Source organism: Colossoma macropomum, unplaced genomic scaffold (genome assembly GCF_904425465.1).
Source record: "Colossoma macropomum unplaced genomic scaffold, Colossoma_macropomum, whole genome shotgun sequence".
Lineage (NCBI taxonomy): Eukaryota > Metazoa > Chordata > Actinopteri > Characiformes > Serrasalmidae > Colossoma > Colossoma macropomum.
In genome coordinates this window covers 128,500-154,852 of record NW_023494797.1, presented here as the reverse complement: position 1 = coordinate 154,852, position 26,353 = coordinate 128,500, and the positions used below count along the sequence as shown (strand labels likewise).

The 26,353-nt window shown below is 36.5% G+C and overlaps 1 protein-coding gene across 7 annotated transcripts in view; it reads right to left on the bottom strand.

Annotated features, from left to right (window-relative positions):
* Positions 1-2,567: 2,567 nt before the first annotated feature.
* Positions 2,568-26,353, bottom strand: part of hoga1 (4-hydroxy-2-oxoglutarate aldolase 1) — a 40,372-nt gene continuing 16,586 nt past the window's right edge. For 4 of the 7 annotated variants that reach the window (XM_036583911.1, XM_036583913.1, XM_036583914.1 and 1 more), the window contains 5 exons: positions 16,761-16,888; positions 15,389-15,523; positions 14,928-15,024; positions 10,305-10,438; positions 2,568-4,219 (listed from right to left, as the gene is read on the bottom strand). In XM_036583911.1, coding sequence (XP_036439804.1) covers positions 4,070-4,219; positions 10,305-10,438; positions 14,928-15,024; positions 15,389-15,523; positions 16,761-16,888 — 644 coding nt within the window. In that variant the 3' untranslated portion in view covers positions 2,568-4,069. Of the gene's footprint in view, positions 4,220-6,785; positions 8,649-10,304; positions 10,439-12,076; positions 14,725-14,927; positions 15,025-15,388; positions 15,524-16,760; positions 16,889-26,353 lie in introns of those variants that run through there. The other 3 variants (XR_005008005.1, XM_036583915.1, XM_036583917.1) reach the window with 3 other exon arrangements.

The following is a 26,353-nucleotide window of genomic DNA, read 5'->3' as shown; positions in this document are numbered from 1 at the left end:
ACAACACACACCACACACAGACACACACTCACCACATACATACACATCCAACACACACACACATACATACCAGACACTCAACAAAAAAACACACACCACAAGCACACCACACACACAAACATACACACACCACAAACACCACACACAAGGTATCAGTGAATTTAAGGTGGCAGTGGAATTAAGGTATCAGTTAATTTAAGGGAGCAGTGGATTTAAGGTAGCAACAGATTAAAGGTAGCAGGAGATTTAAGATGGCAGTGTATTTAAGGTAGCATGGATTTAAGGTATAAATGGATTTAAAATATCAGTAAATTTAAGGTGGCAGGGGACTTAAGGTAGCAGTAGCTTAAAGAGGCATTGAATTTATGAGAAAAGTGGATTTAACATAGGCTACCTTAAATTAGTTGCTAAGATTTTAGGTGGCAGTGAATTTAACGTAGCAACATATTTAAGGTAGGAAAAATTTTATGTTAGTAATGGATTTGAAGGTAGCAGTGGATTTATGTTAGCAATAAATTTACAGTTGCAGGAGATTTAAGGTAGCAGTGGATATAAGTTAGCAACTAATTTTAGGTATCAGCCATGTTGGGTGTACTTTGGATCTCTTGGAGGTCTTCCCAAGCAGCAGCAATGTGGCTTTTCAACTTTTCTGGCTATCTTTGCTGCGCTGATCCCTTTCTCCAGCCTGTATTTGGCCTCTTTATATAGAATTTAGTCCCTTTTCCCAAATGCTGTCTTCTTTTCCTTCTGAAGCTATCTGAGTTCAGCTGAAATCCACGGTTTATCCTTGCTGTATTTCACCCATGATTTAAGTTGGAATGCAGCTGTCTTGGTAGAAACTGACATATGGTGCCAGAAAGTCTGTGTTTGTCAAACCTAGGCATGGCAAACTGGGCACCTTCCAGGCCAAAGTGCTGCGGAGATTAGCATTTACCTTCATCTAATGCTCTTAATTAAGTACATGAAGGCTTTGCTAATTAGCTGATGAGCTAAATCAGGTGTGTTTAATGAGGCAGTGTGCTAAAGTCTGCAGTGTTTTGGCCTGCGAGGACTGGAGCTTGACACATGGACTCCACTAGTCAACCTCTTCACTGTTGAGACAACAGGCTTGTTGGTTTTAAGTTTTTGCCTGTATGTTGGGATGAAGTGAACAAGATTGTGACATGACAAGAGCCATGCATGTGAGAGCACAATACGCATTCGTAGTAGTGCTGTAGCTATAGTCCATAATAATAATAATAATAATAATAATAATAATAATAATTTTAACACATACTTGTTGCAAATTACCCACATTTTAAGATACACCTTGTGTATTATTTGAAAATGTGTTTGTGTCAATAATAATTAAAGCGTTTTATGGGAAGTTTCACTGTATTTCTATAGGCAAGATTTTAGGAGGGGAAGGCTGTAGTTGAGTCATTTCATTGATGTAACAATATTTTACACCACTTTTAAAGTCTAGGACTTTATCATCCTTTCTGCCATCACCATCTCACTTTTAAGTGCGTTTAGACTGAACTTTGGCTTTCCTACTGTGTTGTCATGGTTACCATGATTTATATAATCTCAATATAGGGCTTGTTGCCATGGATAAATATTTAAATATTCTATAGTCTGTTTTGAGCTGGCATTCAATGAGTGACATACACAGTGCTCTTTGTTCCACTAGTTTCATTTGAAGTATTAGTTGCTGGTTTACCCCCAGTTTTAAGAAAAGACAATTTTGTGGGTGTTTTACTAATGAAATTAGCTTCAGGAGAAAGAGGAAGGAGGAATTCAGATCAGTGTGGCTACAGAATACTTAATTCTTGACCAGAAGACTTTAAGTGAAGAGGTAATTTTAGAATACCCAAACACATCTTCCAACACTACCTTAGTGGAAAATGTGATATTTTAAGAATTTTTTCTACATTTTCCAAATGTCAAGGTTTTTGAAAGAATTCATCAGATAATATGATGAGCTGCACAACACACTTAATACATGCAACCTCAAACAGATACAAACATCAGAACTCATTCACTCATATACATACTAATATTCATTCACTGAATTACACAAAAACATTCCAGACTTATTTATAATGGCTAGATGCTATTGAGCTGCCAGAAATGAATCAATTAATCAACATGTTTGACAACACATTTGTTAGTATCTTAAACAATTATGACTACATGAGCATTTTTTCTACAACCAGTGTACTGGTCCTGTGTTGTTCCCTTAATAAACTCACCTAAATCCCATTAAGTAAATAATGAAATTAAAAAATGATGAAAAGTCTGGAATGGGCTTAAATTAGCCTTAAATGTAACCTTTATTTTTGATATACTTTATTTAGATTTCATAAAAATACGAAAAGCAGAGCACAGAAAACCATAAATATTTACATCAAATTCTTTTAGACTAATTAGATATACAGATTAAAAGAGTCTGTATCCTTAAACAATATATTGATTTGTATTTAAAGTATTCACTTGGAACAAACTGTCAATCAGTAGTCATTCTACTTCTTGTTTTCCAAAGTTTTGACTTTACAACACAAATAACCAACAACAAAAAAATCATGCTTGGTTTAGTCATATTTATTTCTATTCCAAGTCCCATATCTTGTAACACAATTCTCTGTAAGAACAATAACAGTCTAAAAATAAGTGCTCTAAACTGTCTTCCTCTTGGCAATTTGGAATGGGGCACATGCCAAAGCAAAACAACTCCTCCTTACCACAGCCTTTACTGGCAATCTTCTAACCGCTATTAACCATGAAGTATCTTTTAGCTTTTCTGATAATTATTTGCATAAAAGATTGTTTGTACCCTATTTATTTTCCTACAAGATTTCTAAAACCAACCATTTTATCATACATTGTATCAACCATCAACCACATAAATACATACATTTTATTAGTCATTAACCCAATCTGATTTTTTTTTTTTATTTAATATTATTTAACATTATTTTTTATTAACAAAGTCGCTGTACAATAATTAAACATATGGGACTGATATTCCAGAACAATCTTTTTTGTTTCCAGTTAGTAATATTTCCAATCCATTTAGCTTGCTTATGAAAGCCATTTGCTATAATTTTGCATGATTACAGATATTTTTGTCTTGACAGAAAAATCTATGGCTTCTAAAACTCCTAATTCCTTCCTTTTCAGTTCTCATTTTTTCCATCCATGTACCTTTTCTTAAATAACCTTTCCTTTGTTCTTCCACTCATACTCAACACAAACATAATTATTTATATGTTATATATTTATAAAGACTTTTGACTGCTGAGTTTCTGGTATAGTCTCCCATAGGTTCAGTTGGTGTTTTATTTCAGAAAAATGATTAATAATATGCATGTTTATTAACAACAGAAACATGTTATTAAGAAGAAGAATTCATAACGTTTTAAACTGGGAACCCACGTCAATAAAAATTACATTTAAACATTTTATGCAATCAAGCAAGGTTTACTCCCTCAACCATCTGACTACTGAAAAGTTGTCATTTTGGAGATATTTAAGTCATTATATTTAAACCTTGTCAACACTGTCAAATACTGTAGGTAACTAAGTTACCTTACTTATTACCACATGTCTTGTTAGTCTTACATAATTTTGAACACTTTCTTTCTAAGAACACTTTTTAGAGCAAATTTTCACTGTGACTTTGCCATGTGTTGAAGAAAGTTCCTCCACATTCATACAAACACCTAACTAAACTAAAATAATTATATTGGCTCAAAATTCACAGTAACAGAAACAGATGCTGTTTATTGGTTGAGATGCCCAGTATTTTTTTTTGCCACTCCAATTTTTAAAAATATTTCACGGTAAAAGTACACCTGGGCTCACAGGGTATGTGGACTTACTGGGGACTTTCCCCCTACATACATTACATTGTATAACATAACATCTAGGCAAGAGGCTCACAATCCAGTCATGAGAGGCCCACAACTTGTTCTATTCTAGCTCAAAGCTCACTTGAATTAGGTAATCAAAAGCCACAGAACTCTTGACAACGTGGCTCAGGTGAACTGGCTGGGGGACTTTGAGGGATGGAGTAAAAAGATTATTTCTACAGCCAACCATTTGAGGAGAAGTCTGCACGAAGCTCCTCTAACTCCACTTGTGACAAAGTTTGCAGTGGACCGCGACATTTACCACCATGGTACCCAAACCACTCCATTGCTTGCTTCAGACCAGGAACACCAAACTTCCGTGTCACCTAGAAGCAAAAAAATCCTGATCAAATGCTCTGAGGACGACAGTAGTTCAGAAACCTTCAGAGTTACTTATACTGGGGCGTGGTACAGTGGTAGCACTTGTGGTGAAAATGTCTCAGAGGCCTGTGTCCTTTTTTTTGAGGAGAAAAAAAGTGTATGTCAACTTACATATTTTGCTGTTTTTTAGGTGAAAATAAGTATACATTCTCTACAGAGAACTCACATCTGTACATTTAAATTTCCAATTACTGATTATTGCTGAATTTAACATATTGGGGAGAAAAAACAAAACATAACCTTGTGACCCATGCAAAAGTTATGGCAAATTATAATGTGTTATGTTTTATCTTTTCCAGTATGTTACGCTCAATAAATAAATAGAAATTGTGCACTAAAATTAGCAGAAACATGGCGTATTTAAGTTAGTGTTATATTCTATTTTTCACTTAGAATATCAACAAAACATAATTTGACCCGGGCTTTTTAAATATTTGCATATATGCGTCAATGATATTGTGCTCATTTTTTCTTTATGCATCCAATATTCTTAAATGAACATTCATGAAATATATTTGGTAAGGTTAATGACATGAATGCATCTCTTCTATGAGGGGCATCTTTAAAAATGTCTAAATACATGATTTAAACAACCTGCAGAAAGCTGTGCAATCATCATGCAACAAGAAAACCATGAAGTAATCATAAAACAGACCCCTGTCATGGAGAATCTCATGGTTGTGTCTGAAGTTCAGTGAGACTTTCAGAAATATCTGAAAATTTGACAAGGGATCTGTAGTGCTAGCACAAGTGACCCAGAATCCAAAATATTAGCTGAACTGTAGAAACTAAAGGCAGAGAATCGAGAAGGACACAACCAGACTAAATTATTGCTGACAAAGGTGGAATCATCAACGCAAGAATTAAAAGGCAAAATGAAAAAAACTTGAGAAAAGAAACACAGAGGCACAGGGCTGTATCAGCACCGCAGAGGAGAACAGGAGGAGATATGAGAGAGCAATTCGTAACTTGCTACGCCAGTAAATAGACCTGATGGCCAGATGAGAAGACCTGCAGAACAGGTCAAAACACAACAATCTGAGAATCTACTGAGTTCCTGAAGGGTGTGAAGGAAAAGCTGTGAAGGTGAAAAAGCTGATTCAATCAGTCTTTCAACTGATGCCCCAAGTGAATCTGCAAATAGAAAAAGCCCACCGATCTCTAACCAAACCAACCACTTCCCACCACCACTCCTAGGTCCACAGTTGTTAAGTTTGTGGACTATTCAGTAAAAGACGCAATCTTCACACAATCATGTAGCTAAAAACAAGTTATCTACAAAGTAAAACTGATATATTTTGACTATGACTACTCCCCAGAGTTTGCTTTACTTCACCTTAGATAAACTTGAAGGAAAAGGAAGATGGGAGTATACCAACAAGTCTAATACAATAATACATGGTGTTTAAATTGTATTAGCTATAATGTAAAGGGTATAAGCAGTCCAATTAATAGGAGAAAAATTGCATGGCTCCATAGCAATGATCCAGAAAAAGCATTTGTCAGAAAAAAAAAGCATTTAAAAATAAATTGAGAATAGGTGGATCAGGTATACAGTGCTCTTGTAAAAATGGATAGAAAAGGGAGTCACCATATTGTTCAATAAATCAATCTACTTCAACCATGAAAAAACAATGATAAAGAGGATGAATATGTAATGGTACTAGGAACTACTGAAGGTGCTAAAATGGCAATAATTTGGCAATAATCATCTAAATGTGCCAAATAAAGACTGTAAGGATTTCTTCAAGAACCTAGCATCCTTACTAGCAGAGGAAATTATCGTGATAGGTGGAAACTTCAATTGTATTCTGAGATAGACTATGAACAGGCTCCCAGCATAAACAGAGCCTATGTCCGAAACATCCAGCATGCTTCCAGCAATGATAGGCGAATTAGGTATGGTGCCATCTACACCCAAGAGAAAAAGACTTCACTTTCATGTTGCAGGTTCATGGTAATTTTTAAAAGATATGTTTTGAATATCAGGGACAGACGTATATAGGACCAGGGAGTGTAACATAGAACCAATTACTATACCAGGTGCAGTGATGAGGGATAAAAGTAATGCTGTTTCTTCAAGATTAAACAGCAAAGGTTGGTAGAATTGAATCAAGATTATAAAAGCAAATGTTGATAGAATTGGAGAGGGAAATTAAGAAATTAGAGAGAAAGAACCAACAACCAGAAATTCAAGAAGTACTAGGTCTGTTAAAAGAAACTAGGCAAAAACTGGATAACTCGTTAATCTATACAACAGAGGGGGCACTATGATTAATTAATAGGAAATATTATGAAATGGTCAACAGAGCAAGCCGTCTGTTTGCTTTCCAGCTATGTAAAGCCCAATCTAATAGAATAACACATAAAAATAGAGTAATTCACAAGGTAAAATGTCCAGATAAGGATCAGATGTTAACCAAAAAATATGACAGAGGCATTTGCTATTTACTATAGAAGATTAAATAAAAAGGAAGATGTGCCAATACAATACAAAAACATATCAGTAAATTGGTAAAACTATACCAGACAGGTTTTATTAATAACCGACAGGGAGCAGAAAATGTTAGAAGAGCCCTGAACTTACAATCAATAACAGGTAGGAGAAATACTCCAGCCTAGATACTGAGAAGGCACTTGGTCGGACATATTATTATCAGCACAAATTAGCACTATTTGGACATATTATTATCCATAGAAAATTCCATCACCTCTGTCCCTGCCCTCTTACATAATGCATACAGTGCAGTGTAATATAAAGTCAAACAAATCTAAAGCCACAATTAAATGATCTGATCTCTTTTAAAAGATGTGTTCTTACACATAAAACAACATAATTACTATCTTCAAACTATGAAAAATATTTAAAAAATGTAAAAAGAAAAAGAAAATCTAAACAGGTGGGATATGCTGCCATGGTAATTTTTTGGTGGGTTAGAGTCAGTGAGAATAAATATTCTTCCAAGATTATTTTTTTTTTTTATTTCAGTCCTTACCTGTGCCTGTACCACAGTTCATACTCAGGTTATTCTAAAAACAAATAGCACAATTTATCTGGCAAAATAAGACACCAAGAAGCCAGTTAAAAACACAGATGGTAACAAAAGAGAAAGGCGGCCTGGGTTTACCAAAGTTAAAACTTAAAAATGTGGCTCAGCTCTGCGCAGTAGTGGACTGGGTGGCCATTGATCTACAGACTAGATAGGTTTCTATTGAACAAAATTCCATGCAAGGAATACCACTATCTACTCTTCCATTTCTTAAATAAACAATCCCTGAAAAAATTAAAATAAATAATACATGGATCAAAACAAACACATTAAGGGTTTGAACATCAATCCAAAAGCAGGCAAAAAGAGCAATACCCACAGTAGGAAATGTAGAATTTTCTTCGTCAAGGGACAATGTCTATAAAAGATGGGCTGAGAGTGGGCTGAAAACAACTGACCATTTGTTTGAAGGGAATACAGTGCTGTGAAAAAGTATTTGCCCCTCACCTGATTTCTTCTATTTTTGCTAATTTGTCACATTCAAATGTTTCAGATCATCCAACTAACTTTAATGTAAGATACAGACAACAAGAGTAAACACAAAATGCAGCTTTAAAACGATCATTTCATTTATTGAAGAAATGGCTTTATTGAAAACCTATATCACCCATGTGAAGAGGCATTTTGGCTCACTCTTCTTTGCAGAATTGTTTTAGTTTGGCTACACTGGGGGGGTGTTCGAGCATGAACTGCCCGTTTAAGGTCTTGCCATCTCATCTGAATAGAAGTCAAGTCAAGACTTTGACTCTGCCACTCCAAAACCTTAATTTGTTTTTTTCTTTTGAGCAATTCAAAGGTGGACTTGTGTGCTTCTGATCATTGTCCTGCTGCATTGTCCTGAGCTTTAGGTCACAAATTGACGGCTGGATATTCTCCTTCAGGGTTCTCTGATAGAGAGCAGAATTCATGGTTCCCTTAATTACGATAAGTCATCCAGGTCCTGTAGAAGCAAAGTAGAGGTTTAATAAGCGGCTAAAATATCCCATGCCTCTTCCCAGGGAGGGGATTGGGCCAGAGATAAAAATCCTTTTGCCGCAGTTTTTGAGTGTGTCTTTCTTCAAGAGTTTAGTTTTTTCGTCCTTGATGTTGTTACAGCCTATGTGAATAATCATATTGTGAACATTTGAATGCTTACTGAGGAAGCTAGGAAGCTGCTGCGTAATGTAATTTCCCTGGAACCTGAGAATGAGTAGGTGATTGCCGAGTCTCTGTTGAGGTATCTGCCAAGAGGCAGGGTCTGACACAAATGCCGCATGTCAGCATCCAGCGGCAGGGTCCAGCAAGTGTGGTGCAGAAGTGTGATTCAGCCCTCCAGCTCTGCTATCTTCTGGGAAAGACAGGCACAGCTTTAACAACTGTGCGGAGAGGTGAATGTGGGCATGGTGGAAAACCACCAGTATTAAAAATAAAACAAAACAATTTAGCTTACGATAAGCTAGGCTGCTCTCGATCACTCGCTCTGTTGCTCGCTCTGACATGCTCGCTCTGACATGCTCGCTCTGACATTCTACACACTATGTACTTGAACCCTAAAAATCATAGCAAATACAACAGGGTTCTATGCACTTCGTTCTTCAACCCTACATATCCACTTTTAGCTTTGTAGTGCTCCTAGCTTGTCTGTACATAACAAACTCAGACACTGTAAAAATAAAGAAAGGAAATGAAAGATAGCAGAGCTAAGCAGAAAAGAGAATATTCAATTTTCAAACTCTGCCAAACTTTTTAATACTATAGATTACTAAAAAAATCAAGTTAATGAAACTTTTGACCACAAAATGAAGAAATGCATCCACATACAGCTTAATAGTATAGTCATTTTATTAGTGATTGCAAAGCAATGTGCAACACTATTGTTTTCCGATTTATATTATTAATATTCTTTTTTTTTTCTTTCTTATTTTTCTGTCATATTTTTATCTGTTAATTTGTCTTGCAGGTTTAGACACCCGGACACTGATCCAAATCTGGAATGTTTGGTCTTATTGGGAGTGGTGTGCTTGTATACAGATTTTTGATCTGACATACGTTTTTTGTACAATTTTCATGAAATTACGTTTTTTTTCCACATTTTTTTTCCTTTCATCTGCTCAACCGAAAGACACTATTTCGCATTCATCATCTCAGGGCAAGCCCCCGAGCATGAATTCAATGTTGTTCTGACTGGCATTCATCTGTTTGTCATTTTTTACCCCTGACTCCCACTCATTTATGCCACAACAAAAGCCCTATTATATCCTATGACTGACAGCCAGCTAACTGCATGTACTCACCTGGGGCAGGACCCCAAACTCTTACTCCTCTATGTGTCATTTTTTCATCATTTGTTCCTCCCATAAACTCACATTAATTCCCCTCATGCAAGCCTATTTCCTTTGCCCAACAGCCAGCAAACTCCATGTCCTCACTCTGGGCAGGTCCCCAAGCTTTAATCCATAGCTATACTAACCCACCCTGCTCTATGTCTCACTGTTTTCATCCCTTGCTCCTACCATAGACTCTCATTCATTTTAAACAACATCTAGCAACCACATGGCAATCTCCAAAAAACTACTTAGTAAACACCCCACACACCATGGCAACCTCTTAGCTTTAACTTAGCAACCAAAATTCATGCCACAGCAAGCAAGAAGTTTAAGCTGCACAATAACTCTGCATTTTCTTCAGGAAATGCACTATTCTAGGTTTAATTAATCTCATTTGTTTATAGATTAAAAATTAAGAGGGAAATGAACAGGGTGCAGAAATGAAGCACATAATGGATTAAAAATAGTATAAACACAGGCATTTAAGCAAATGGGACATTATTAGTCACTGTCAGCCTGGATGGCACTGATAGGGTCAGAATTTTAGACACATGGACCGTTATGTTATCATTATCAACACTATTAAAGTCCAGTTAAAATTCAGTGTTACCATAGCATTTATTGACCTGTGAGTCAATATAAATGCAGTGTTACCATGGTAATATGAGACTCACCGCTGTGTTTGGTTCAATGAGACGGTATTGAAGATCCTTGGCTTTGTCCCACTCCCCTGATGTACACAGGTGTGCTAGCTCACACACTTGCTGACCCAAGACATTTGCTAAGGCACAAACACCACCAGCAGCACCTTCAACAAACACAGCCAAGAAGAGTGAAAATTAGTCTATAATTATTCATCAATGCAGTAATCACAAACATTCTTCAGATTTAAATAAATGAAAAAACTCAGGTAAAATGCATGCAATTACAAAATCACACATACAATACTAGGGGTGCGGGAAAAAATCGATTCTTAGATGCATCGCGATGCGGATGTGAACAATTCTGAATCGATTCACAAATGTCAAAAATCGATTTTCTAAATATTTAATTTATAACGGAATGTTGACGGAATGCAAAAGGCGGAACTTGGAAGTGCGGAAGTGCAGCGCCTGGACAGTCTGTGGCGGCACATAACAAAAACACAAGTGGATGAGCGAGAAATCCGACCGGCTCCCTCTGCATTAAGCCAGGTTAGGTCAGGAGTCACAACACAAATGTTAAGAAGAGACATTTTGTCCTTTCAACAAAAATCAAGCCACCTTGGGAGCCACAACATTTAATGTCCAGTATGTCTCAGTACGTGATGATGTCCTAGTATAGACTAAACAATACAAACGAAAAGGCAGATTAACTTCGCTCTGCTTTAAGCTTTAGCTCAGCTATAGTCGCTTTCCTCCCATCTCCGCCAGAAAACTTTTCCTCAGAAGTAGGTCAGTTAAATGTCTCTCAACGTTCGACTGTTTTATGAGGCTGAAGTTGCTTCTTATTCTCCAGCTTCTTGTTCGAATTTACCCGTTCCACCTTAAATTCTAACTGAGGCTCCGAATGTAAATGCGGCACCATTTAAGTTGGAACGGGAGAATTCGAAAGAGAAGCGACTTCATCTTCGGCACTTTTTAGTGTGTGACAGTCCCTCGTTGCAGATTTAACGTACCAGGAAACCAACTGCGGTGCTTATAAATGCGAATAACGCATCGCTGCTATGTGACCTGCAGTCTGCACGCCGGTTCTCAGTCGTTGCGAAACAGGGCTTTTGCGCTATGTTGCACATGTCCCATCTCAAAAATACTTTACTGACACAGTGACCCCCCCCGTCTCTACAACGAGACCAAAACCGAAGTTATAAAATCACTAAAGAAAACAGGTAGAATAGCTGTAACATGTGCTGCGTGGACATCCATTACCACTGGATCTTATTTCACCATAACTGCGCATTTTATCGCAGATGAGTAGCAGCAGCTTCTCGTGCTCTAAACAAGAGCACTGAATGAGAGCCTTCTAGTTCACTTGCCACATCACTTCCATTTGTTTTATTAAAAAAGATATTGGAAGTAAATTCATTATGGATCATTACAAATACTTTTCTTTAAAAGTACCAAGTCATTTTAAATAACAATAACACCAAGTTACTTAGTCACTTTAAAATGTATATTGTCTCTATATTCTGTGTATATTTTGTGTATATTTAATATATTTCAGTTGTTTTTTCTTGTATTTTTATTTTTACTTATTTACTTTCTGTAGAGTGATTACCTGTGCCTCAACACAAGCATTTCAATACATAAATGTCCTGACATGTTGTGCAAATGACAAATAAACTTGAAACCTGAACTCACATAGTGAGAAAATATAAATGCCATATAGAAAAAAAAGATGCATCGAGATGCATCGATAATCGTTTTATAATCGCATCGCAGCCCTCTGAATCGTAATCGAATCGAATAATGAGGTGCCTAGAGATTCCCACCCCTATACAATACTGTGCAAAAGTCAGAGCCACCTTTGCCTTTATTTCACTTCCATTTGAAAAAGGCCATTAAGTACATATGATTAACTGTTCAGTCTCAGAAAAAGCAGGAAACATGTATTTAACAGGAACATACACAGAGACCTCTAAGACTAAGGGTAATATCAAATCTATCAGTATATAATTTGACCACTCTACTTTTGCACACCCTTCTGCCACTTTATTTATTCAATCCTTACAATCTTAAAACAAATGAGATACAGCTACACTATATGGACAAAAGTGCTGGGACACACCTCTTAAGCACCTCTTTCACAAACATTTGTAAAAGAATGGGTAGTTTTAAAGAGCTAAGTGAATTCCAGGGTGTTACTGTTATAGGATGCCACTGTTGCAACAAGTCAGTTTGCAAAATTTCTTCCCTCCTATATGTTCCACAATTAACTGAGTGGTTTTATTGAAAAATGGAAGCATTTGTGAACCACAGCAACTCAGACATGAAGTGACAGGCCACATAAAGACTGGGTTCACAAAGTGCTGAAGTACATTCCAACACTCTGCTGATGCTTGCAGTTCCAAACTTCTTCTGGCATTAACATCAGCACAAAAACTGCGCACCGGGAGCTTCATGGCATAGGTTTCCGTGGCTGAGTAGCTGTATGCCAAATGCCAAGCATTGGGTGGAGTGGTGTAAAGCCACAAGACTTCATAGCAGTGGAAACATATTCTGTGGAGTGATGAATCATGCTTCTTTATCTGGCAGTCTGATGGATTTGCCTGGGTTTGGCGAATGCCAGAAGAATGTTCCCTGCCTGACTACACTGTGCCAACTGTAAAAAAAAACAAAAAAAAAACAAAAACCTAATGCTTTGGCATACCAAGACATTTTGGACAATTGTATGCTTCCAACCTCGTGGGAACAGTTTGAGGGAAGGCCCTTTTCTGTTCCAGCATGACTGTGCACAAAGCAAGGTCCACAAAGGTATGGTTGGGTGAGTTTGGTGTGGAAGAACTTTACTGGCCCACACACAGCCCTGCTCTCAACCCCACTGAACACGAACTAGAAGAGAGACTGTGAGCCTCACAAACGCTAGAAGAGAGACTGTGAGCCTCACAAACGCTCTTCTGGATGAATGGGCCAACATTCCCACAGACACACACCAGAATCTCGTAGAAAGCCTTCCCAGAAAAGTGGAAGCTGTTATAACTACAAAGGTGGGAACAACTACATATATATACATGAAAAATTCCAGTCTGGCTTTAGATCCCATCATAGTACAGAGACAGCACTAGTGAAAATTGTAAACAATCTCTTATTATCCTGTGACCAAGGAAATGTATCTTTGCTGGTTCTGCTTGATCTTAGTGCAGCATTTGATAGAATAGACCACTGTATCTTACCAGATAGGCTAGAAAACCTCACAGGAGTAACAGGAATAGATCTTTTCTGGTTCAAGTCTTACCTGCCTGATCGCTATCAGTTTGCAAATATAAATGGCAAATCATCTGTTCTTACAAAAGTACAGTATCGTGTTTTCCGCAAGGCTCTGTTTTATTACCTCTTCTATTTACATTATATATGCTACCACTAGCTACGATTATCAGTAAACATGACATCAATTTTCACTGCTAAGCTGATGACACACAATTATATATACCAACCAAACCAGATTAAACTGAGGACTGTGTAAAAGACATAAAAGACTGGATGTCAGTCATTCAGGGAGCCCTCATGTCTGCTACCTTCTGGCTCTCTCTTTTAGTTAGGCTGTAATAGCTCGACCTACCAGAGTCTCTGCTGCACTCTGCCAACACTGTGTACAGCAATGAGTCACTCTTAACAGAAGTAACTGCCTGTGTGTTTCTTTGCCAAGCTGAATAACTGGCCATCCTGTGTGGTCTGATGCTGTTGCTTCATCTGCCCTGATCAGGTGCCCACTGCTCACCGGCCTTCTGGACTAGTTTGACCACCTCCAGGGCTTGAAATAAACACAAAAACTGGCCTTAGATCAACGCCAAACCCAGCTTCATCGATCCAAGGATGTGCTATACAGAAGTGGAGCTAGGCAAAGAAAACACTAAATTAAGAGGTAAAAACAGCCAAAAAAGTGCTGCTCTCATCAGCGAATGACCCATCAACTGTGGGTAACTACCAATAGCCATTTCCCCAAGACAATGAGTGATTGTTAGTTGGCTGAGAGGAAAATATACTACTACAGGTTTGAAAAGCATAGCACCACAAAACTCTCTAGCTTCCAGTTCGCACCCTTTTTTAAACCACAACACAAATATCAGCATCTTTCCCCCGAATCTGTCTGCCAGACAGCCAGCCACCCAGCCTCGACTGAAGATCCATGAGAAAGATGTGCGCTGACTCTTCCAGAGACAGAACATTAAAAAAACACAGTCACACAGGACCTGAATGACATAAACATCCACTCCATCACAAAGAGCCCAGAAGAGCATGTACTTCCCACACCAGCTGAAGAAGTTCAACCTGCCGGAAGAGCTGCTGATTCCATTCTATTGAGCCATTATAGAATCTGTCATCACCATCTCCATCACAGTCTGGTGCAGCTCTGCAACCAAACATGACATCCACAAACTACACCACGTCATCAGGTCTACAAAAAAGACCACTAGCATCAGTCAGGTGCACAGGTCATGCCATTCCACTTGTCATACAAAACTGTTGTAAAATTTGTTTTATAAAAATGGTTATTTCACATAAGTAGTCCATAAAATGTTTAGAGTGTATACCACTTTGCATATCGATATTGTTTACCTGGGTAATCATGAAAGAAAGAGACTCGGAATTGACTCTCACCTACTGAGTATGCAGCCATTAGGAACCCAGCTGATCCTGCCAACACTTGGAAATCTTGTGACCTGGTTTTGTGCACGATCAGACCTATTCTTGTGATCTATTAGTTAACCAAGTGTGAAAAGAGAAATGAAGAAACCTATATCTCTGACTGTATCCTACAAAATTAAGCAGTATAAGTAACCAGTTCTATCTGATATTAAATGCTACACACTGTACACATCCTGCATCATAAATTATCCTACATAAAAAGTCTAAGAATAGTAGTTCTAAAAAAAAGGAGGAATTAAAGGGTAAAACGGGTGTGAAACAAAAGATTTATGTCCATGTAACTGCATAGATACTTAATATATGCATGCTGTATATAATAATAAATAACATGATTAATTAAAAAAAAGAAGTAAGTGGAAAAAACATTTCACCTTTAATATATGAGTAAAGAAATAAATGAAAGCATATCTCACATCTCCACCACTATCTTTGATGCCAACTATATTTGGATGCTGGGATAACTGGATGACTGCATCCACTGGCAGGTCTACAAAGGTGTTGGCTGGTACATTGTAAAGTATGACAGGAACAGGACTGGAATCTGCCACCTGTTTGGAGGGAATTAACACATGAAACAAATTTTTCCATTTTTACACAGGAATCTAAATTAAATTTAAACATATCATACTTGCAAAGGGAAGGTGTTGCAGCAAGTGTTCATACCAACCAAGCTGAAGCAGATCTGATTCTGCTTGTTAAATCAGCTGGTCTCAATTCTCAAACAACTGATCTTTGCTAGAATGAAAATCTACAGTCAAACAAAAAATGTACACTCACACCAAGCTAATGCCTTTTTGGCTGCTGTGTTCATATAAAAAGCTCTTAAAAAGCATTTACATTTAAATTAGACTTGTTTGTTTAGTGCTTTAATTTATTTTGGCAACGGCAATCCACTATTAAAAAAATGACACGAAAGCACACAGTAATACAATCCTAGCACCCCCGCAACCCAGGAGGACAAGCGGCATAGATAATGTGTGTGCATGTGTCCTTTGTTTAAGGGAGGAACGTGGCAGTAAGAGCAGGAATCATGAATAAATTTATTTAAATTATAAATAATTTATTTTTCTGTTTTGTACACTTTTATAATTATATCATGTTTATATACAGCGACACCCTCCCTCCACGCACTGCATATGGAAGAGACTGCCCACTGAACTTGCCGTTCAGGTTCTGGCATGTAGCGAGATTTCTATGGTCTGCATGCTGTTTACATTTACTCTAATAAAAGAGCACCATTTTAGTTTAGCTCGTCTACCTCATTATTCTGCATTTTGGCTACAAAACAGATTTTAAGCATTGCTGGATTTAGGCATCAGCAAAAGTAACCAGAAAAACTTCACTAATGCCATAGCAGAGAGAAATACAACTGGAACAACAAAAGGAGTAATTTAAAATAAATTCCAGCCAAATTTTTTTAATCTGAAAAAAATGCCTCATCTGGTGTACATGGTGCAAAAATATTTTTAGAATATTGTATATTTTCAGATGTTAATGTGTACTGCATTTAGTATGTAACAGCCTTATTTACAATTTCATATTCCATAAAGTGCCACTTAAATAATGGCAAGAAAGAACTCTGCAACATTTTATTGAATAAAACAAAATATTGCTAGTTATTGCTCAAATAACACCCAAACGATATTTTAAAACATCAGTTTTAAGGCTGTTCATCACATAAGTTTCTGAAAGCAGAAAACTGTTTTGAATTTGTTTAAACTAACATACCGTGAAGACAAAATATTTTATAAAAATGAGAAGACCCCATCATTACATGTAACTCACCTGTGTATAGTGATGAATGAGAGCCCTGCTACCCATTCTGCCATGGTAAAAGCATGGTGTCACTACCAATACACAATCAGCACCTGCACTGGCCATGCGCTCACTCATTTGGATTGTGGCTCTGGTGGCTACAAAGAGAAAATTTAAATGTTACTTAATTATTGGGGATGCACTGATAACACTTCTTCCATTCCAGTACTGAGAACTGACGTCAATACTAACTCTATCTAACCTAACTGGCAAACCCTTAGTAAATTCTTTCTTTCTACAGGCCGTCGCTAAAACCAAACCGGAAAACACGGATTATAGGTTTTTCAGGCGTTTCTAACGCGTTTATCGCCTTTATCCGGTCTATGCGTAAAAACATTATTTACTTGTCCCTTTACCCAAGCCCCTCCCGCAGCGTGGGGGAGGGCTAGAGTCTCATGGGCGGTGTCAAATGAAAGCTCAAGGCCCTTCCTTCATGACCAAATAAGGCATGACGTCATTGCGTCATCGCTTCCCTTTTTCATTACGTTTCAAAATAAGAGACCCATTCTAACAGGTTATGACCTACTTGAATACGTAAGTGGATTATTTATGATAGGAAGGTCGTAGGTGGACAAATGAGGGGTCGTTAGTTTCAGAAGAATCTTAGGAATTTAATAACGTCAAGTTTATAAGCCTAAGGTGTGTATTGAAGGAAATAAGAAAGTAAAAGTATAAAAAAATATATTGTTCAATTCAAAATCAGTGGTAATGAAAGGCAAATATTTTCTGCAATAACTCAAAATTGGGTCATCTTACAGAATTAATATTCTGAATATAAACATAGTCCTGGGAATCAGCCCTTTCGTTTGATATATGATTTGTACACTTGGCTGAAGTATAATTTTGTGTATGATATGAATATTCATAATTGTAATTCATATTTTGTAGTTCGTAGTCATGAGACATAGCTTATTTTAAGGCCAAATTATCATTAGCTATCCAACAACTTTACATTACTCATCTATTTGACTGTAAAGAAGACAGTTACAGCTCTCATATGACACCCAATTTTTAAATGTAGCTTATAAAATATGAAATGAACCACCGGTGGTTCCATAGAGTTTAAGAGGTTAATTACTAAGATGGTCCCTTTTTGTTTAAGTCTAGCATTCTGACCCTGATAGTCAGTATTGCAACATAAAAAGAATAACCGTTGTGAACGCCTACGCCCTTAATAAAGACTGTCTGGTATTTTTTAATAATCTTTTTACAGAATTAAAAAAAATGCAGATTCTGTTTTGATAGTTGGAGAAGATTTTAATACTGTTCTGAATCCTTCTTTGGATTGTTCATATACTTCTCCTAAATATAAATAGCTTCAGCCCCCTCATATGATAGTTGTAGTAGTAGATGATGAAGTTGGTCTGTGCAAAGTGTGGCATGTTTTTAATCCCACTGAGAGACTATATTCTTTTTTTATGTCCACTACAGCAAAGTCAGTTTTGAATATGTGGTGAATACTGTTCACACCATTCAGATGGTGCTTTAATACTTCTCTATTGCAGGATGAGGATTTTATCAATCTTCATAAAGAATGGGCTTATTTTTAGAACAAAAGACTATGCAGGATGTTCCTCAGTTTTGCTTTGGGAAATAGAAGGCATAGTAATATTATATTGTAAAAGCAAGAACTTTGAAAGGAAAGAGTATAAGAAAGAGAGCTGAAACATTTAGGACAACTACTTTCAACCTCTTTCTCATTGGAGAATCAGAATAAAATGTTTTAGGTTAAAGCTGAACTTCAAGTAACAGATAAAAGAATTGTATTTTGTTATTGAGACTTAGCATAATTATGAATACAGAGAGAAAAGTAGGCTACAAGTAGAAAGACTTCTTTCAGATCAGTTGCAAAATAAAGTTGAGAAATCACCAATAGTTAGCGTTTTTGACTCTTCAGGTAATGTTATGCACATACCACAAGGTATAGATAATGTGTTTAAAGAGTTTTAAGAAGAGTTATACTCATCTTCTCAGCACCCTTCTTCATCAGAAATGTCAAGTTTTTTTCCGTGAGATTAAGCTTTCCAGATTAGGTAGTCAACACTCTGCTGCTTTGTACCTTTAACTTCAGAGGAGCTAAACTATGTCACTAGAAAGAATGACAAACAATACGACTCCAGGCATAAACGGTTATCCTGTTGAATTTTATACATGTTTTTGGGGTCTTTCAGCTCCTGATGGAAAAGACTGAATAAAACATTGGCTGACTAGAGAGCTTGGAGCCCTCCTAAAAAGGTAATATAGGGAAGCAGACTATGGACTGTATGCAGTAGACTCTCTAACGGGGAAGAGCTTCTGGGCGCACAGAAGGGAGCTGTACCAGATGACAGTTTAAGTTATAGCTGAGGTACACTCTTATACATATATGGAGGGTTGTGTAAGACGGCCCTATGGAGAGTTGCGCAAGAGGGCCCTGTAAGGAGAGAACAATCTGGTAAGAGTCAGACCAGAGTGTTTTTAAAAGACATCATACGCGTTTGGTTTTAAAGGTTACCAAAAAAGGTGTAAAGTTCGGATATGATGGGGACTAAAATGGCATGGAATTGTGTAAATGGGGTGGGGAGATTACCTCATCACCCCAGAGGGGAATAAAAAGGGATGTTTTGAGATGATATTCGCACTGTGGTTGACCAGGGACCATCTTGCCATTTGATGCTCAATAAAGCGAAGGTCTTTTCCTTCCTTCCACAAGAACTCAGCGGCTGAAGTCTTTTTTTCATTCCTTTTTATCCTTTTTCATTTTTGTTGATATTCTTTGATTCTTTTAATTCTTTTTGAAGACATTAGATTACAGACAGTTATTAGGGCAATAGTATAGACAATATTAGAGTTACTTATAAATGTCCAGACCCTGGGCAAAAAGAGAGAGCTCTTGGCAGCAACACTCCAATGTTCTGAAGTTAATAAAATATATGGTACAGGTTGTTTTCTACTTCACCACCTCATATGGATACTGTTTTCATATCACTCTTGTTCAAGCTGAATAAAGATCCCTTATTTTGTTCGAGTTATAGACAAATTTCTTTAGTTAAATGTGACATCAAAATAATTAGTAAAGCACTTGCCACCAGGCTGGAGTCAGTCATTACATGCATCCATATACTAGGCATCTTCAGAATTTAATTACATTAGCAAATAAGCAAGAAATTCCTTCTGCTGTGGTCACCTTAGATGCTGAAACAGCCTTTAATAAGGTATCGTGGCCCTTCTTGTTTTCAGCTTCAGAAAGTTTTGGGTTCGATAAAGGTTTTGTTAAGTTAAATCAAGTCAAAGTTTATACAGCGCTTTTTACAACGGGCATTGTCACAAAGCAGCTTTACAGAAAAAAATTAATGGGCGGGGCACTAAGCAGGGCTGATCCCTGTCACCATTACTGTTTGCTATCTTTATTGAGCCCCTTGCAGCATTAATTCACCAAAGCTGTATGGTTGAGGAATTATCCACACCAAACTAAAAACGTAAGATTAGCTTATGATGATATTCTTCTTTTTATGGCGAAATCCTAGTAAATCACTTTTAGAACTATTTAATTTAATTGAACAGTTTGGTGGCATATCTGATTATGCACTAAAGTGGTCAAAATCTAAAATACTTTCCCTCAAGAATTTTAATAAAGAGAGTGCTTGCCTATTATTAAGTGGATTACAACAATTAGATATTTAGGTACACATATATCTGTAACACTTAAGGAGCTTTTATATTTAAATTATCAAACTTTTTTAGGAAAACATTCGTGAACGTCAGAATCTTCTTAAAAGCTGTGTAAGTGGGTTTTAATCAGAAATTTCTTCTTAGGAACGGTTAGTGAATGAGGCCCATTGTGTTTTAGTTCTTGTAGATCTCTTATTGGTGGGTATAACACTATGTTCATTATTTAATTGATCATTCTTGGATTTTCAGAAAATAAACAATGGATATAATCTTGAGGATCTTGTCTAATCATGTTTGGTATGCACTGGAAAACAAGGTATTGAAAATATCAACCCCATTTTCCTTAAACAATCAATTTAGGTCATTTTAGAATACTACATCAAGGCTCGTTATCTAAACTGTATAAAGTACTGTCATATAGTGATAAAACTGCCTCTATTCTTTCTAGTAAATGGGTAAGGGATTCAGTTATGCAAATCAATGATTACTTTTGGAAAGGTATTTTTATGAATATACAAAAAATATGTAAGTTGTAGTCATGTTGACTTGTACATCAGTCTCTTGTACATCTAAAAACTTGAAACTAGCTGTATTGTATGTTCAGATTGTATTATTCCACTATTTCATTATCTCCTTTATGGTGTGTCTTAGGTGATTTATCATTGTTAAATATTCCTTCTAAATATTTGCTTTTTTGTTTTGCAATGGTGAAAAAGGTAACTGGTCAGAATTAAAGAAAAACTGACATTAAGTGGATGAATTCTGTAAATGACTATGTATTTAGAACAGAGAATTGTTTATTAGGCAAAGTAAACAAGATATTTTTAATGACGGCTGGAGACCATTTTCTGAATCATTGTGTTTTGAGATTTACATTTTTTTTTCTTTTTTGTGTGTATTTTTGCCACATCCTGTTGCTTTGTAATTTAAAAATTTAAATGTTAATGTATGTGTGGTACAAGAATAAAAAATACCAAGCAGAAAATGAATGGCATTTACCTGTTAGATTAAATACAGTTTTCTTTTTTTTACCTCAGTTGTTAAAAATACTTAATTATATATTACACACACACACACACACACACACACACACACACACACAAACACATAAATGTATAATACAATTAGTAAGACCAACCTTTTCTAACAAGTAATAAAAAACAACTAAACAATATCTAGATAAACCTGTGTAAACCTGTGGTGTGTACGTGTTCTCTGGCTGAATACTGCTTCACACCTGAATTTCTCAAGTTATTTGTCTTATAACAGCACCCCATACTCTCATGTCTCCAAGCGTCAGACTCTGCTGGAGTTTAGAAAATATTACAGTCATTCATGATGTCAATCGACAAACAAAAAATAAAACAAAACAAGAATGAATAAAGACTAAGAGCATATATATATATATATATATATATATATATATATATATATATATACCCAATGTGAAAAAGCTAAAAGAGATATGTACATACACTATATGGACAAAAATCTCATTGCCACAAGCGTATCAAATCAAGCACCTAGCCATGCAGTCTGCCTTCAAAAACATTTGTGAAAGAATGGGTCATTCTAAAGTACTCAGTGAATTTGAGCATGGTACTGTAACAGGATGCCACCATTGCAACAAGTCAGTTTGCAAAATTTCATCCCTCCTAGATATTCCGTGATCAACTGTGAGTGGTATTATTGAAAAAAGGAAGAATTTGGGAATCACAGCAACTCAGCCATTAAGTGGCAGACCATGTAAAGTAACAGAGCGGGTTCGCTGCGTGCTGAGGCGTATAGTACATAAAAGTCACCAATGCTTAGTTCATCGCTGCATCCACAAATGCAAGTTGAAGCTCTAAAACACAAAGAAGAAACTCTATATAAACAGGATCCAGAAACCCTGCCGCCTTATCTGGGCCCAAGCTCATTTGAAATAGATTGAGGGGAAGTGGAAAAGTGTCCTGTGGTCTGACGAATCAACATTTGAATTTCTTTTTGGAAATCATGGACAGTGTGTCATCTGGGCTAAAGACCACTCGGCTTGTTATCAGTGAACAGTTCAAAAGCCAGTATTCATGATGGTATAGGGGTGCATTAGTGCACATGTCATGGGTGCAGATCTGTGAAGGCACCATTAATGCTGAATGATATATACATGTTTTGGCAACATATGCTGCCATCCAGACGACGTCTTTTTCAGGGAAGGCCTTAATTATTTCAGCAAGACGATGCCAAACCACATTCTGCATGTATTACAAGAGCACGGCTCCATATTAAAAGAGTCCAGGTGCTAAAGTGGCCTGCCTGCAGTCCAGACCTGTCACCACTTTTTTTTGAGATTTTAAATAAAAGATCAAGCGGATAAGCAATAAAGAATGTTTTTTAAAGCTTGTTTTTGCTCATGTTTACCCAGTGTGCCAATAATTTGAGAAGGATACTGTAATTTTACATTGTACAATTGTACAAAGCCAAATGTCGGGCATTAAAAGAATACTTCCACTGCAGCACCAATGTAGTTAGCTGAGCAGTACAGAATGGTGTCATTAGCATATGAATAAAGATTGCAATCTCCACTGTTGATTGCAAAGTAATTAATACAGTTATTAAATAATACTAGAGTTATTGAATAATAATATAAAATAAATAGTCCAAGGATCAAACAATGTTTCTATCTATCCATGGCAGTGAAAAGATTGTCTAAGATAAGTGTAGTAGTAGAGATTGTCACCCTACTGCCCTTAGTTACCGGTATCAGCTCTAAATTACTTTGTCACAGGGCCTTACATTGCTCTCTATCAGAGACATCATTTCTAATCCAGTTGGTAGCTCTGTGGTCACAACCAATATTTTGCAGAATTTTTAAGAGTAGGGAATGATCAACTTAATCAAAGGCTTTAGAGCAATGAAAATGACTGCAAAATGTTTCTTTCTACCGATGGCACTGAAAAGATCATCTGAGATGAGTTAGCAGCAGAGGTTGTGCTATGCTTTTCTCTAAAACCCGACTGGTACTCTGATAAAACCGCATTTCCGTGGATAAATCTCTTAAGTTGATCATTCACTAAGGATTTTAAGGTTTTGCCCAAATGTCAAGATGGGTCTATGGTTATTAAGATCTGAAGCATCACCTCCTTTGTGGACTGGAATTACATGTTCTCTTTTCCAGACACTGGGAATTCTGCAGCATGAAACAGATAAAATAGAAAATATATATATATATATATATAGATACATATAGATATATATGCAATATGTTCTAAAATAATTGTGATCGCAAGCTTCAGAAAAAAGGGCTTTAAACTATCCTCTCCTATACTTTTTTGTGTGAAAATGGTGTTGTGAGCTTTAGCTACTATGCAAGGAGAGTAAAGGTTAATGTCTTACAGCATGGGGTGTATCTATTTCACTGAGAGGTGTCTCCATATTAGTTTTATCAAATAAATGTCCAGCAGCTGCAAAGTGAGTATTAAATGCTCAGCAGAGCTCTCTCTGATCAGAAATCTGATGACCATCAGTTAAGATATGGGTTGGAATAGGCACCAATTTGTTTTTGAGTGAATTAACTGTCTTCCAGAATTTGAAGCTAAATCTGTAAATAACTGAAGGTAAAATTCTGCTTTAGCTTTCCTGATGTATGAAGCACATTTATTCCTTAGCTGCCTGAAAGCCATTAATCTCTGTTACCATTTCTTTTTTGGGAGGGTCCATGCTTTATTTTGGGCTTTGAGTAAGGAGGATATTTCAGAGTTAAACCAGGGATTTGAACTTTTATTTCAGATTCTAACATTCTTATAAGTGGGCATGCTTGTTTACCACTGCCAGGAATGTTCTGCTAAAATGATATCTTGGATTTCAGAAGTATAATCGATGTCACTGAGCACCAGGTCATTTAAAAAAAAAAAAAGCTTGGTCACTGAAATGTGTAAAATTTCTTCCAATTCACTCAAAACCATGCACGAGCCCAACTTTTATATGCCAGTGTTTCTATATGCATCCGATATGGCAGTGGTCACTGAAACCAGGGTCAAACACACCTATAGAAGTAATTTTGTCAGATCTGTTTGAGAGGATGTGTAAACTTAGTTTCACTTAGAAAATCAACAAAATATGTAATCTGACTAGGGGTTAACAATCTCAGGAGTAGAGACTCTGTATTTCCCTTTCATCCTACCCATACTCTGTTTCTCTGTTTGTTATAAACATTAGGCTTTAAAATCTATTGCTGCAAATGCTATAAACAGTAGTAGACTTATTGGGACCTGCTGTATCAAATAAAACTTTTCTGTAACTCGATACAAAACAATTGTACATACAAAATGATTAATAAAATTTGAAATCCTGTTTATTACCTAAATTAGAAACAAAATAAAACAAATTTGATTTGTAATTTCAATAATTACCCTTCTACTGAACAAGAACTAGCACATAAGGCTCACCATCTAAATAAATTATAAGTAAAACAAAAAACCTAGAACTAATAGTTCATGACAATTTAGTGAATACAGAACTTGAATGTAATGTCATACCATGACGTATTTTCAAGTGAAAAACGGTATGAAGGTTGGTCTCTGAGTTTCACTTGGTGATATATGGGTGTAGTGGGAGGAGAAATATGACATTAGTGGTTATTATTTTTTTTCCTGTCCCCTGGTACATGGTAATATAATAAAAACTCATTTTCGAGGCACATAAAACCTACTACACTTTGATTACAGGTAAAAAATAAATTTGTCTTTTAAATGGTATAGTATAATGAATTAATTTTTACATGCCCATTTTCCACTAATAATTATGGTCTTAATCTGTGAGGAAACCTATGGTTGTGTGCATAATAAAAGGCCTTTGGTTTGCCGCTTTCAATTTGTGTCACGCAACAGCTTAACCAAAATTTCACAGTGCACGACTGTATGGTACGTTATATTTATTTATGTATGGTTATTAAAGTATGTATCATAATGAAATATCTACATTAGCTTGCCATTTTTAATTAGTGTTATACTTCAAGTTTGGCCATAGCTTTTCTGTTGTCATCACACAGCATTTATGCACAGGTTGGCTTTTGGAGTATGTCATTGTCCTATGTACATGTTTTCACAGCATGCCAGAAAAGAGCACAGCATGTTTTTGTTGTCATAGACACCTAGCCACAGTGGGCTGCAATGTCATGAATTAACGGTCATCCACCACTGAGGCAGAGTTAGATGGTCCATTCTAATTCAGAACAGTTGAATGAAATGTTTTCCTTAATTTTGGCCAATCTGTAGCATGATGTTGGATATTCTTGGATTCATACCTGGTCGAGTGGTTGGCCGGGAATCCTGGGTCTATCAAAATGAAGCACTATGACTCCAAAGGTAAGTGTAAATACGTTGACGTTTATTAAGTGAATTACAAAAAGAAAAAAGAAACACTGGGCTAGCGCATGAACTTACTAAATATGTTTGCAGAGCTGACTACATGAAAACCAGGTCAAAGATCAGAGCAAAATCAAATAAATCAGATTAGAAAGAAAATTTTATTAAACTATTTGGACACCGCTGTAGGAAACAGCACATAGGAAGCATCACAGTGAAAATTCAGATAAACATCAGACTCAAGCTCATTTTATAAATCTAATCGTATAGATTTAATGGAATTAAACTTTCAACATAATTCAGTGGATTTATCTCCATTTGGACTCAGCTACCTAACTCTTCACAAGCACCTTATAGGTGCCAAGTCAAGTCAAAAGGCTTTTATTGTCATTCCATCTATGTACAAGTAGGGCTGAAAACGATAACGATAAGTATCGCGATATAACTTTTCCTCGATAGAGCGATAAGACAGGTTCGATAAATGTTCGATATAATACACCATTCTCACACTTCCACGTTTTAGCGAAAGCCCTGGTGGCGTTTTCTACTGCAAGGAAAGCGACACTA